At 40.1% G+C, this 14,311-nt stretch overlaps 1 protein-coding gene across 3 annotated transcripts in view; it reads right to left on the bottom strand.

The window, feature by feature from the left end:
* The window catches only part of pdzrn3b (PDZ domain containing RING finger 3b), a 107,045-nt gene extending 93,795 nt beyond the window's left edge, over positions 1–13,250 (bottom strand). For 2 of the 3 annotated variants that reach the window (XM_017480301.3, XM_017480302.3), the window contains exons 1-3: positions 12,409–13,250; positions 5,818–5,904; positions 809–916 (exon numbers count right to left, since the gene is read on the bottom strand). In XM_017480301.3, coding sequence (XP_017335790.1) covers positions 809–916; positions 5,818–5,904; positions 12,409–13,125 — 912 coding nt within the window. In that variant the 5' untranslated portion in view covers positions 13,126–13,250. The remainder of the gene's footprint in view (positions 1–808; positions 917–5,817; positions 5,905–12,408) is intronic. The other variant, XM_047158689.2, reaches the window with a different exon arrangement.
* Positions 13,251–14,311: the final 1,061 nt, after the last annotated feature.

Raw genomic sequence — 14,311 nt, 5'->3', positions numbered from 1 at the left:
CCACCTTACTGTTTTCTCAGTCCCACCTACCTTTTTTTCTAGCAGCTCACAAACCTGAGGTTCACAGCTCAAAAGTTCACCAGGAAAAAAATGTGATGAAAAAAAGTAACCACTACCACAAACAAATGTGCTTTCCATGTTACATGACTTTCTGCTTCTGCCATGGAAATTTTATGTGTAGTTTTCAAGTCTCTCTTGTATCACCATACCATGGGGTCAAAAATCATCACTTACACTTGGGCCAATTCTGCATCTGCACATAGTAAAAATATTTACATTGACCTAGTTAAACAATCATAGAGACCTGGCCCACCAACCATCATCACAGAAGAACACATTTAAACCATGTGCTGTCTGAATTCAAACATGCACTACATGCTACTATAAAAACATCTGTACACTACACTTTTCATGCACCCTAAAAAATGACCTCCAGTTCAAATAGCCTAGATTTTGTTCCAAGGTAAGAGGGAGCTTTGGGGACAGCTGCATGCCAGGATGGATTCATTCAAGTGAGTAAACAACGTCTTCTCAGTTACACAGCAGAACCAAAAGGTGTAGAAAAGTCTGTAATGTTCACCGTGCAGCTTCATTTATGCCTGTGGATTCGAACGCGAATTGGAAAAGCATGCACTATGAATGTCTAAGCTATGCTATTCCTAGTATACTTTCTTTCTATAATTGTTGATGGCTTTACTGCACATATGTACTGGTTCATTATTGAAATGTAACAATCAATTTTGACATGCTGTCGTATCAAGAGTGGAACGAAAAGAAAAAGAAAAATAGTTGAGTAATGCCACCACACCTCCATTATTCTGTCATGAATCTGAATTCCTCCTTCTTTATCCACTGGTCCATGCTCCACAATCTTTGATACAAAGATACCGTCATTTGAAGTCCCGTCTTCATTGTCCTGAAAACACAACAATAAGATGCAACATGATCAAACTGGCTATGCAATAGCATGTATTACTTACACTCCAGTTAAAGAAAATAAATGAATAAATAAATAACACATTCTGACAAACTGTATAAATATGAACATTTCTAATGGCTCTCAGTAAACAGAAACTGCTGGGACATATTGAACATTTCCTAGGGTATAAATACAAGAGAAGACACGTGTAAAATCTTTGTCATCCATTACTCGAGCAAAGACTGCAGCTTTCAACACAAAAATATAGATGGTTTTTGACCTGAACAAGTCAGCTAATGGATATAAATAAAGTTACAGATTTTATTAAGAACAATGAGTACGTTTACATGGACAGCAGTAATCTAATTATTGACCTTATTCTGAATAAGACAAAATTGTGATTAAAGTGAGTTGATGAGTTAATCAACGAGTTGATTTTAGATATACCTTTCATGTTCCCGTTTTACATGTTATAGAACATAGATCGATTAACAGCACACGTCACTACGTCCCCGCGCCACGCCACGCAGAATTTCACACATCAACATAGAGTTGGTCTTCGTTATGGAACCGTATACAGGTTTGGGTGTTTCATTTTTAATTTTACAAATGCTTCAAGTGCAGGTATTTATTAGTCATGCTGTACGTACAAATAGACGACTGCTTGAAGCCGTGGGCTGCGTCCAAATCCACATACTTACCTACTATATAGTAGCTGAGATACATGTATTTCACCTGTATTCCAACGACATTTGGAGAAGAAGCAGGCACGTTATCTGCAATGGAACAAGCTGTCCGAATCACTCAGCCTTAATCCATTTGATTGGTGCCAGAATGTGTTGGATTGAGAGGTTTAAGAGAGAAAGTTATCCAACCACAGGCTCTGCCGAGTAGTGCTGAGAAAAGTCTGGAAAAACTGACTCTTCAAGTCTTTAGCAGACACAGCTGCTTTATGTAGTTCATATCTTTAAAGATATTGCCACAAATATTTACATGAGATACAGTTTTCCTTCAAATAAACACAGTTTGTCTAACATACCACAGCAAAAAAATGCTCAGTGATTACAATTTCTTACTTAAACTATTCATGGGTTGTGTATCTTCAGTGCACGAGAACACTGCTTCAATGTTCAGTAACTTAAACCCACATGACATAAAGGTCAGATGTAGCCAAGAGTCCAACACAGATAACCATCACGGCAGCAATTCACGTGCGTGCACACACACACACACACACGCACACACACACGCACTACTTAATCTAGTCACTCACTGCTAGGCTACCAGCTACTAAAATGACAAGTAATTGGTTGCAGGTGCTCACAGCAAATTGTGAATTTGTGCTTTGCTAAGCTACATTACTGAAAATAATCGTCACTTGAAATACTTCCCAACCCAAGCCTGAAGTAGTATCATGATCCTCAGAGATCATGCCAAGTAAGAGAGTATGGTTGAAAAGCATAAAGACAGCCATTCAAGTGTCCAGCACAGAGCCATAAACCGATAGCATGGGCTTGAGGCTTTAAACATTTTATACAACCACATCAAACCCGAGCTCACTTCATGCCAAGTCGTACAACACTGCTGAGTAATTTTTAATGGAATAGTTTAGAAACCACAGGAAGTCAAGCTGTGAATGCTGCAGCTAATTACTGCGAGGATTACTTCCTCTCTTTTTCTCTCATCACTACAACAACAAAAACAAGACACTCGTTTACTTGAGAATACTCTTCACATGCAGGATAAAGATGGATTGTAGAAAGACATATTTTTAATTTCTTGGCTTCAGTGATCAGCATGTATAAGCGCAAGTATTCAGTGTTTATAGTGTGGAAAATAATCAATAACAAGGTGGTGTGATGACATAATTTTCCAGTAACAGCATGTACTGAAGTGTTTTGTGTTCCTCTTGTATAACAAACAGCCAACGCTTACAATTTTTCATTAATTAACTAAATGACGTGTCATATTTTGTTTTACCCATTTATAGGTAGGTTTACTGAAACTACCACTGACCTGAAAGTAGGACTGGGCGCTATGACCAAAATGTCATATCACGATACTTGAGGACATTTCTATGATACACTATGCTCATCACGATATTTAATTTAGCCAACAAACTGTTCACAAAACAGCAGAAAATAAAGAAAAGTACAGTTAAACTGACTTAATTTTCTTTAATGCATACAAAGACAAAGGATTCAATAAAAAATAAAAAAAAAGTCAAACCAATGACATCCATTGGGTACCATTTAATCTGTAATGATTAAAAACCAAAAAATACATAACCATACCAACGATATCTCAGAAGTCTATTGCATAATCATTTATCATTATATCAATATTATATCGATATATCGTCCAGCCCTACTAGAAAGTCCTTCCAAAAATGCTAAATAACTAAATGCATGAATATAATCGCTGCAGCAGTTGCAGTGCCGTTAAAGAAAATCAAGCACTCAACAGTACTGTGGTTCATCATAAACAAGGATATCCTGGATCACCACATAAATGGAGTGGAATATGACAACCAATAACTAAAATGGTGAAGAAGCTACAATACTACAAAGCTGATCCCTCAGTTACAGACTGAGATAAGTTCAGGCTTCTTTATCTTTAATATCTTACGTTAGGCACCTCCTCCAACACTATATCCAAACATCACACAATCTACTTCAAATATACTTGGTTGGAGTTCTGAATATGGTTTATAGTTTTCCTGTAGTAAAAATACAACTTTTGCTGGAATGATCCAGTTAAGAAGAGCAAAGTGCATCAAACTTCTATTCTGGACATGCCTCACGAAAACTTCAGCACATATTCTTGCTGATACGGATACCACAACTACTAGTTCATAAAGAACCACAATGCCACTGCAGAGTTCTGGATAGCGTTAGTTGCAAGCTTTCAAGTACCCTGACAACTCTGAGAACATTGTGCTACTGCATGATAGAAGGAAAAAAAGATTTTTCTTTAGCCCAGAATAATTCTCCACTTGGAGCGGTTTGTCACTACGTAACTGAACGTCAGTTAAAGAAGACGTCGTTGTTGTAATTTTATATCTTCAGTGAACGGAGGCGAGACCAATCAGACAGGGTTTACAGGAAAATACGTGGAAAGACTTGTGTCTTACTGGCTGACAGCTCTCACTTCTGCCAAATGCTAGATCACACAGTCAGTGAAAGGAAAAATGGATACATGGGGTTGAAACTGAAACCGTAACATCCACTCATGCTGAGCAGGAAAACAAGGTGTGTAAATGTTTATATGAGTTACAGTTTATGTAAACATGACATGAGCAGAGCGTAAGGAAAGATAATGTACTTTGCATGGCACTGAAGGAGCTAAACCCATAGCTTAGTTGTGCCTCCCCTTGGCTAGCGACACCAAACTAGCCTAGTTAGAAACGTTTTATATTTTATCCGTCTGGTAGTCCTACAAACAGTGACAACACCCGAGGCAAGTTTTACGATAAATGCAACTTTTTCTGATCATGTCACACAGACAGCCTCAACATCCACAAAAAACAAAATGTAAGCTATTAGATGAGCTGGAAAAAATGCATGAAGAGGAGTCTGGGCTTAGCCCTGGATGATTAACAGTCCCGCTAATGCCCCTGGTCATGTCACTGATTTAATGAAGCAGTTACAGGTATTGTGTGACATTCCCCAAGATACAGTGCGTCCGGAAAAGTATTCACAGCGCTTCACTTTTTCCATATGTTATTATGTTGCAGCCTTACTCCAAAATGGATTAAATTCATTATTTTCCTCAAAATTCTACAAACAATACTCCATAATGACAAGGTGAAATAAGTTTGCTTGAAATCTTTGCAAATTTATTAAAAAAAAGCACATGTACCTAAGTATTCACAACCATTGCCATGACACTCAAAATTGAGCTCAAGTGCAACCTTCCAGAAGAACAACCATCTTTGCAGAACTCCACCAATCAGGCCTGAATGGTAGAGTGGCCAGACAGAAGCCACTCATCAGTAAAAGGCACATGACGGCCCGCCTGGAGTTTGCCAAAAGACTCTCAGACCATGATGAAACAAAGACTGAACTCTTTGGCCTGAATGGCAAGCGTCATGTCTGGAGGAAACCAGGCACCAGCCATCACCTGGCCAATACCATCCCTACAGTGAAGCATGGTGGTGGCAGCATCATGCTGTGGTGATGTTTTTCAGCGACAGGAACTGGGAGACTAGTCAGGATCGAGGAAAAGATGAATGCAGCAATGTACAGAGACATCCTTGATGAAAACCTGCTCTAGAGCGCTCTGGACTTCAGACTGGGGTGAAGGTTCATCTTCCAACAGTACCCTAAGCACCCTAAGCACGACCCTAAGCACACAACAAAGATAACAAAGGAGTGGCTACAGGACAACTCTGTGAATGTCCTTGAGTGGCCCAGTCAGAGCCCAGACTTGAACCCGATTGAACATCTCTGGAGAGATCTGAAAATGGCTGTGCACCGACTCTCACCATCCAACCTGATGGAGCTTGAGACGTCCTGCAAAGAAGAATGGGAGAAACTGCCCAAAAATAGGTGTGCCAAGCTTGTAGCATCATTCTCAAAAAGACTTGAGGCTGTAATTGGTGCCAAAGGAGCTTCAACAAAGTATTGAGCAAAGGCTGCGAATACTTATGTACATGTGCTTTTTTTGTTTTTTATTTTTAATAAATTTGCTAAGATTTCAAACAAACTTCTTTCACGTTGTCATTATGGGGTATTGTTTGTAGAATTTTGAGGAAAATAATGAATTAAATCCATTTTGGAATAAGGCTGTAACATAACAAAATGTGGAAAAAGTGAAGTGCTGTGAATACTTTCCGGATGCACTGTAAGAAAATATGACTAAGAATTGGCAATATGTTAAGCCTGTCTGAGACTTACCAAACATGGTCTTCCTCCAACAATATTAAAGCCCAAAGATCCAGATTCTCTGTGGAGCACAACTGTGACACTTTTGCTCTCGCCACCCTGAAAAAAGGCAAATAATACAAATGAGAAAAATGGCACATTCTCATCTTCTGTATGTTGATTAAAATGTTATAAATTTATATTGGTAAATCGTTCAATACATATACATAACCTTAAACAATGGAACGTAAACTGACAACTGTTTAGCGCTTAAGTCTTGGACAAAAGAGCTGTCAAGTGACCATTAGCTTTCAGGGTTAAAAGCTTTGGCATTTCCAGATATGTTAAGCTTATTAATAAACCTATAGCCACTTCCAAAAGAGGGATGACAAGAGGGATTTGGAAACCAGACTTGTGTCTAATCCCTCTGTCTGTTAAGGTGGCGGTAGATGGCAGTCAGCTGTCCGTTCTATACACCATAGGATACTGTGTCTTAAATAGAACACATATTTTAATGGTATGTACAGTGTCAGCCATTTATAGCTGTCTGGAGGCAGTGCAGGGGTCTTGGTTTGGAATGCAACAAGCCAAAACAGATGCCTAAACACTGGAATTCCATGGGAAACCATGAGTGTGCTAAAACGAGTAGAGGGTGAATGTTATTTTCTTAATTGACAAGAACATAGTAATGTGACGATCATGATAAAAGGTATGTGACTTGACAATGACTTGAAATGGAACACAACAAAAAACACTGTCTATTAAAAAAAGCAAAAAATAGTCATATACCAACAAAATAGGTGGATTTAATGACAGATGACAGCCAATCATCACACAACTTTCTCCAGCTATGCATGCTGTCATGATTGGCATTCTCTTGACTGAAGGAACATTCAGTGGGAACAACAACGAGAAAGTGCATTACTCAACTAGATTTGGCCAGTAGTTTATTTGTCGTTGCTAATATCAATTAACACTGTATGCCCACTCATTGGAAGTGATGCCTTTACTATCTCAAGTAGTAATTATTCCCCCCTTAAATATCATGGCTTGCTGATGTAGTGCTTGTTTTGTCAATGGACTGATGAGAGGATCGGACCCATTTCTAGAGGTCCTCGCTGTGTATGGAACTTTATTAAATCAAACTCCAGTCCCTCCAGGATTTTGCGATTGCAGAAATTAATGCAAAAATCGAGGAAATATTTTGAGGAACCTTGCAATTTTTCAAAATTATCGCAAATTTTCCACAGATTTGGGGCAAGCGTCATCATTTGACTTCATCACAACGTGCCATGTAACAGCACAAAACACATGAAGCCCCTTTCGATTCATATGCGTCGAACATGAGTACAGCTAAAAGGTATCATTTACCAACAAATGTCACAACGAATGTCAACGTCAAAACAATTGTGCAATTGCAGTTTCACCAAATCAAGAACTTTTTCACAAAAAAACCTCATTGCAAAACAAACTGGATTGCAAATTTAGAAAAAAAAAAGACGCAGCAAAAACAAACATTTTTGGCCGCAACAGTCAAAAAAAACAAAAAAAAAACTCCTGTACAGACTGAAACTCAAATAACAAACAGATCAAAGCTGGGTCAATTGAGCATTATCTGGTTTGAGGCTCATTACTGATCCACGTTTGACCTACTCTCTACTGTTTCTGAAGCACAAAGGAATTCAACATTTACATTATAAAATCCTGGCTTAGTCTACGCAGCCTACTGAGAATGTTAAGACTCCATACAGGTTTTCCCATATTCAGCAATCTTTCAAGGCATAGCTCTACTACATTCACCTGGCCCATGATAAGGCATTTCTCTTCAATAAATATTCACACAGGGCTCATTGACCATGTCTAAAAAACATTTCAATAAGAACTTTACTGTCTCTTCAAAAACATACACCCATGTAGTCTTTTCCTGTTTATAATGCTCCTCTACAGAAAATTAATACACTGAAGGTTAGCAGAGAAGCTAATTTGTGTGCTTGTGAAGACTGCAGATTCATAAACATTCCCTTCCCCCTCTCAGCAGGCTAAGAACTGTAGCTGACAGGCATGACTAGACAAGGGAAAGAAACCCCTCTCCCCCCCTCAGCTCAATGACACTACTTTGTCAGAGTTCTCAAAAAAAAAAGAAAAAAAAAGAAAAAAGAAAAAAAAGAAGCTGTGTCAAAGCAGGTAGGAGACTGAACACCAACATGAATCAAAGTAAAAAGCCACAACCACTTGGTGCGTTTGATTTTGAAATATTTGCTAAAAACTGTAACCAACGAGGTATATGGTAAGAGAAATATGTGAGCAGTACATAGGCAGCTAAATCTAAAACATTTGCCCAAAAATAGGATAATTATCCATGGAAATCCATAAAAATGAACACCGATCATTGTCAAGAGCAGTGTCAAAACTTTATTGACATTTTAAAATAACAGTGTGGAAACAAATCACATCTTTGGCAGCCTAGAAAGCAAGTTAGCAAATCTTGCACTTTAAATTTATCTATGAGTTGAGTGAATACAACATGACAAATCAAATTTTTCGTCACGTGATGGCAAAGTTAGAATTTACCTGACTGGGCTTAATCTGTTCTGGGTATACGGACCGTAAATTAAGCAATCATACATGCAGCATTAATCCGATGAGCGCAGGACACAAAAGAAGTCAATACCGCTGGAGTTTTCAGTACTGTCTGAATATCATGATTATGAATATATAATTAAATTTTGAAGAGGTTTCCCATAATGTCGGTTGGGGGAGTTGACACTGTAAGGAAATGATGAGCAAGTGCATGCGATAGTTATAATGTTGGATAAAATGTAGTTTACTACATTATATGGTCTAAACTGATGTTTAGTAGTTTAGTAGGTATATTTGGCCTGAATTCAACACTTAATAGTTTGAGCCAAGGGGGTAACCATGGTATGGACATTATAGGGGTCCAACGGACTCGGCGGGAGGATATGCAAGTGAATGTAACGTTAATGGTCAAAAACTGGAACTGACGTTAGCCTAGCCTACTTCGTGGGTGTGCAAATATCAACGGTTAATTTACGTTCTTAAGAACAAACCAAGCCATGGTATGATGCCTTCTATACTAAGCTAAGGTTACCTACTATTTACGTATCTAGTTACTGACTGTCTGGAAAAAAAAGCTTGTATGTTCTGCTGCACTTTTCTACGCTTGGCTGCTGTCTTCATTTCATTTCTTACAGACTGAGCTGTTAAAATATATCAACAAACTTGCGTTGAGTATGGACGCAACCAAGTCTACAATTGGGGGGGGACCTATTTTCCTTACCAAATGGAGATATATTAAAAAGGAGTAAACATAAATAAATAGAATAGATGAAGAAAAGCCAGATCCGTTGGCAGGGTTCATTAAATGGGGACATATAGAAAATATTTTGTGCTGTATATTGGGGGCAGATTGGTATTTCCTCAACAATGGGGGGGGCTAGGCTTATTTTAGTTTCACTCTGTAGCCAACAGCAAGAAGGCTAATGAGTGTTAGCAATGACATGAGCTCACACATCCTTTGTCGTCCTTCCTTATTAATTAAGTGGAGAAGAGTAGCTTACTGAATTTTACTACATTGTAAAATTATGCTTTGAATTAGAGGCCAATATTATATTTTACCTACATAAATACTGGGGGAAGGTTTTCATTTGCAACATACTTCCTTTACATTTGAAAATCCTGAAACAGGACACGATTATAAATGTTAAATTACTCAGTGCCTGAAGACTTTACATGTGGTGAACTCAAAGTATTCCGAAATCTGAGAAGTACCTCCACAGCATGATGCTGCTACCACTACGCTTCACCATAGGCATGAGCAGTACCTGGTTTTCTCGAAGTGTACCTGAAGTCCTTTAAGTGCCATGTACCCTTTACTCAGAATAAGCCTCTGTCTAGCCACACTACCATAAAGGCAATAATGGAGCATTTCTGGGATAATGGTTCTCCTTCTGACAGGGTCTCCCATCTCTGCAGAGAACCTTTGAAGCTCATGCCTTAGAACCTTAGAGTGGCTATTGGGTTCTTGATCACCTCCCTGACCATGGCTGTTCTAGTCCAGTTACTGGGTTTTAGGAAAAGACCTGGTGGTTCCAAACTTCTTCCATTTCACAATGATGGAGACACAGAGCTCCTTGGATTTCATGTCTTGTCTTTTGTTCTGACATGCACTCTTAAGTGTGCTACCTTATACACATATGTGTCTTTCTAAATCATGTCCACTCAACTGAGTTTGCCTCAGGTGGACTCCGGTCGAGTTCTAAATAATCCAAGCAAACATGATGTACCTGAGCTCAGTTTGGAGTGCCTTAGTCAAGGGTCTGAATGCTTATTTAAACAACAGATTCCACTTTTTGATTTTTAATACTTTTGCACAAGTTTCTAGAAACTTCACTTTATCATTATTGTGTTATTGTACTGAAGGTGCCTGAATATTTTCTGAACCCACTGCATGTTTTTATTTAACTGGTGAACGTGAGATTCTCATTCATTCACTTTGAGTATCCTGGTCATGGACGTGGTGGATCCGGGGCCCATCCCGGGAACACTGGGTGTGAGGAGGGAATCCACCCTGGATGGGATGCCAATCCAACTCAGAGCTCCATGCGCATACATTCACAATTGGGGAAATTTATCTTTATCTAGCCAATCACTTACTGGCATGTTTTTGGGAGGCAGGAGATAACCCACACTGACACAGGAAGAACATGCACAAAAACTTAACACAGACAGTAACCTGTGTTTAAGATAGGAAAAAGTGGCAGAGAGTCTAAATGCATGCAATAAATAGATATATGACTAAAGAAAAAAACAGTTTAGTTAGGCTTCCCATCGGTGGTGTCTCCTTGATTAAGTTAGACTTCTGAGGCTTAATATCTGGGCCCTCATTTATCTACATTGCATAGAAATATCTGTTTAATAAATCCCAATAAATAAATTTGAAAAAATCACATGGTTGAAATAACATGCACAGGTAGTACCTGTGATCCTTGTTTCCTTCTCCAACTTACATTTCAACTGATGGCACAAAAATATCAGTACTGGTTTAGATAAGGCAATTAGGAGTTTTACACCACACTGCGTTCATCAACACGCCCAATCAGTCAGCATTTCATGGGATTTGAACATAACCGAAAACTTCTTTGTGTTTAACTTAACCCAGGGGCATAACCTGGCCTGGGCATTCGTGGCTGAAGCCCTGAAGAATTTTTCTTTAACCCCGAATAATTCTCCACTTGGAGGTGTTGGTCATTACATAACTGAACATCAGTAAAATAAGACGGCGGTGTTGTCATTTTTGTATCTTCAGTGAATGGAGTCTTGTATTTTATAGTCAATGAATGGAGGCATGACCAATCAGCCAGGATTAACAGGAAAATACATAGAAATACTTGTGTCTTATTGGCTATCAGGTCTCAACAGCCAAAAAGTTTGATATTTTAGCAGCCTGGTAGTCTGGAGAAGGTTTATGATAAATCCAACTGTTTGTCTAATCATGTCATACATTAAGTTACCCCAGCTTCCATAAAACAAAACTTTAGGCTACTAGCTGAGCTGGAGAACTGACCATTACTTTTTGTGTCTATAATTTTAATTAGACAGAATTCAGTCATGGTCTTCATTTTCTATTGATTATTTTCTCATGTTTTACTACTTGTACCTTCGAAGTAGGAGCATCAGAAATGATTCTGCAACCAGATTAAGAAAGTTTACCCAGTCACTTTGACTAGTTAACCATTTTCAAGTCCCAATCATGAACTTGCCATTGTATTACAGTTTTGGAGGATTTTCCATCATGTAGGCCTAGTAATAGCTAATGGTAGTAGGTATCTGATATTACGCTGGTTTGATTATATGGCAAATCAAATCCAAATCAATCCTTCCCCAATTTTCACATTTTTTAAGCAACTGGACCTCAGGTGCAAGAAAAAAAAAGAGTGTATTTTAAAAAGTGTTTTGATGGAGAAGAATCCGGGCTTAGCCCTGGATGATAAACAGTCCAGCTGTTTCAGAGGTACTACAACGTATATGCAGTCCAACCCCATGATCCAACAACGCCCTGCATGGAGCGCTCCTGAGAGAACTACATTACACTCCTGCTTTGTTTTCCACCGCTGGTTGTTTTGCCCCAAACTGTGATTAAATAAACACCCAAATCTAAGGAAATCATACACTTTGCGTTGAGAGGTTGGTACACAATTTATGCACATATTCCCAAATGTCCTGGTTTAGTTCAACAAAACTGAGCAGGTTATTTTCACAAGGTAAACTGGAATACTTTCTGGAATATCAGTCTGGACAACATTTTGGCTTTTTGATTAGCTATTGAATGAAAATTAAGTCTATGTGAGAAAACTACATCAAAGCTCTCCTTCGTCACAAAAAACTGTTTTACATGGACCACAATCCATCCAAGACATCAACAACTTTCCGACAACTGCACAGCTGCATGTGTAATGCGCAATGATTTTGCGCATTGTAGGCTAAGCCATGTCAATTTGGGCAACACGGTCATAAATACCAAGTGGAAGCAGTTCATGAAGTTTACCTACTGCCAGAATGACTTAATTGAACCTGTGAAGAAAAAAAAAAAAGAATAACAACCTTAACAGGCGGCGCAAAGCTCTTGGTGAGCGAGTCGATGCGCGCGCTGTACTCGGTGAACTTTTTCTGGTAGCGGAGCGCCGTCATTTGCAGCTCGTTGTGCACGGATGAGAGTTGTGCCAGCAGTGACTTCTCCCGTTTGCTCGCGCGCATCGCCTGCTTTTTACACTCCTTCTCCAAGGTGGTGACTTTGGCCTGTAGCGCGCTGTTGTGCGCCTTCAGCGAGCGCACGCAGCAGTGGCCGTCCAGATAGCGCTCTCGGTGCGTGAGGCCGAGCCCGCAGCTCTGTTCGCAGACGCCAGCCGGCCGGTACTCACAGGCGTCGCGCATATGCAAGTGCACGTCCTTGAGGTTGAGCACCTCGCTGCAGCCGTCGTTGCGGCAGCGCGCCGGGGCGAAGTCACACGCCTCTGCGTGCTCGGCGAGCTGCTGGAGCTTGACGACTTGGCGGCAGCCCCGTGCGTGATGCTCGCAGCGGATGTCCAGCTTGAGCACCAGGCTCTTGAGTGGCGGCACATGGTGAAGCTCCTGGGCTGATACACGCCGCCGGCACTGCGCCGGACAGCTGCGCTGCTGAGCCACCCACGGCAACACACACGCCGCACAGAAGACGTGGCCGCACGGCGTTGTCAGAGGCTCCTCCAGCACTTTGTGGCAGAGATTGCACTTCAAGTCCGGGTCCACGGCACCGCTGAACCGCTCCAACTCGAAGCCCATGGTTTGGTTTCAACTGAGAAAAGTTAGATAAAAGCGCCACAGAATCAGCGCTTAGCTGCGGACTCGAGCATTGGAAGGAGTCGCACCGCTTGTCTGTGAGCTGCTTCTCCCCGAACAAACTAATTGCCTGAAACTTTGTGAGGAGGGGGCAGTGTGGAAAAATGCGCTACCGTAACGAGTCTAAAAGCGGCGCATCTACTTTCAATGTATCATTGGCTTTGTACAAAATATGGCAATGACACTAATCAGTGGCTACCTAAAACAGCTAACTATAGTAAATAGTAGTATTTTTTTTCTCTAAAAGTGTATCACACTAATATAACAATATAGTATATTACAATAGTATAATAGGTTAGTATAGTGGCTTAGTGGTTACTACGTTCGCCTCACACCTCCAGGGTTGGGGGTTCGATTCACTCCGGGGTCCTGTGTGTGCAGAGTTTGCATGTTCTCCCCGTGCTGCGGGGGTTTCCTCCGGGTACTCCGGTTTCCTCCCCCAGTCCAAAGACATGCATGGTAGGCTGATTGGTGTGTCCAAAGTGTCTGTAGTGTATGAACGGGTGTGTGAATGTGTATGTGATTGTGCCCTGCGATGGATTGGCACCCTGTGTCAGGGTTGTTGCCGGTGTACCCTGCCTTGAGCCCCATGCTCACCCCATACTGAAAAGGATAAAGTGGTATAGATGGATGGACAATATTATAGTACTATACTAATATATTAATAATACATGACATACTATTTAATGCTAGCATACAGCTTTTAACATAGACATGGTTTATATCATCAGTCCGTACAGGATTTCGCTGAGTTGTGGCCAAAAATGCTTAATTTTGCTGCGACTTTTAAAAATTCAATTGCAATTTGCATCATCAAGTTTTTTGTGCTGGAATTGGCAAAATTGCAACTGGACAGAACTGTTTTGCATGGTCTTTCGCAGTGAAGTTGGTTTGTAAATGAGATCTTTCAACGCATGTGAATCAAAGAGGGCTGTGGCATGTTGTGATGACTTCACATGATGTCTATTGTCCCAAATCTGCCGAAAATTTTGAAAAATCGCAAGCTCCTCCAAATATTGCGGAGTTTGCTTGGATTGAGTTTGCTGCGATTGCAAAATCGTGAAATCCTGGAGGGACTGTATCATGCTTTTATATGTGTATTATTTTGATGTACTATTTCATGTTATAG

Source organism: Ictalurus punctatus, chromosome 11 (genome assembly GCF_001660625.3).
Source record: "Ictalurus punctatus breed USDA103 chromosome 11, Coco_2.0, whole genome shotgun sequence".
NCBI lineage: Eukaryota > Metazoa > Chordata > Actinopteri > Siluriformes > Ictaluridae > Ictalurus > Ictalurus punctatus.
The sequence above is the reverse complement of the archived record's forward strand: the minus strand, read 5'-3'. Positions and strand labels throughout refer to the sequence as shown.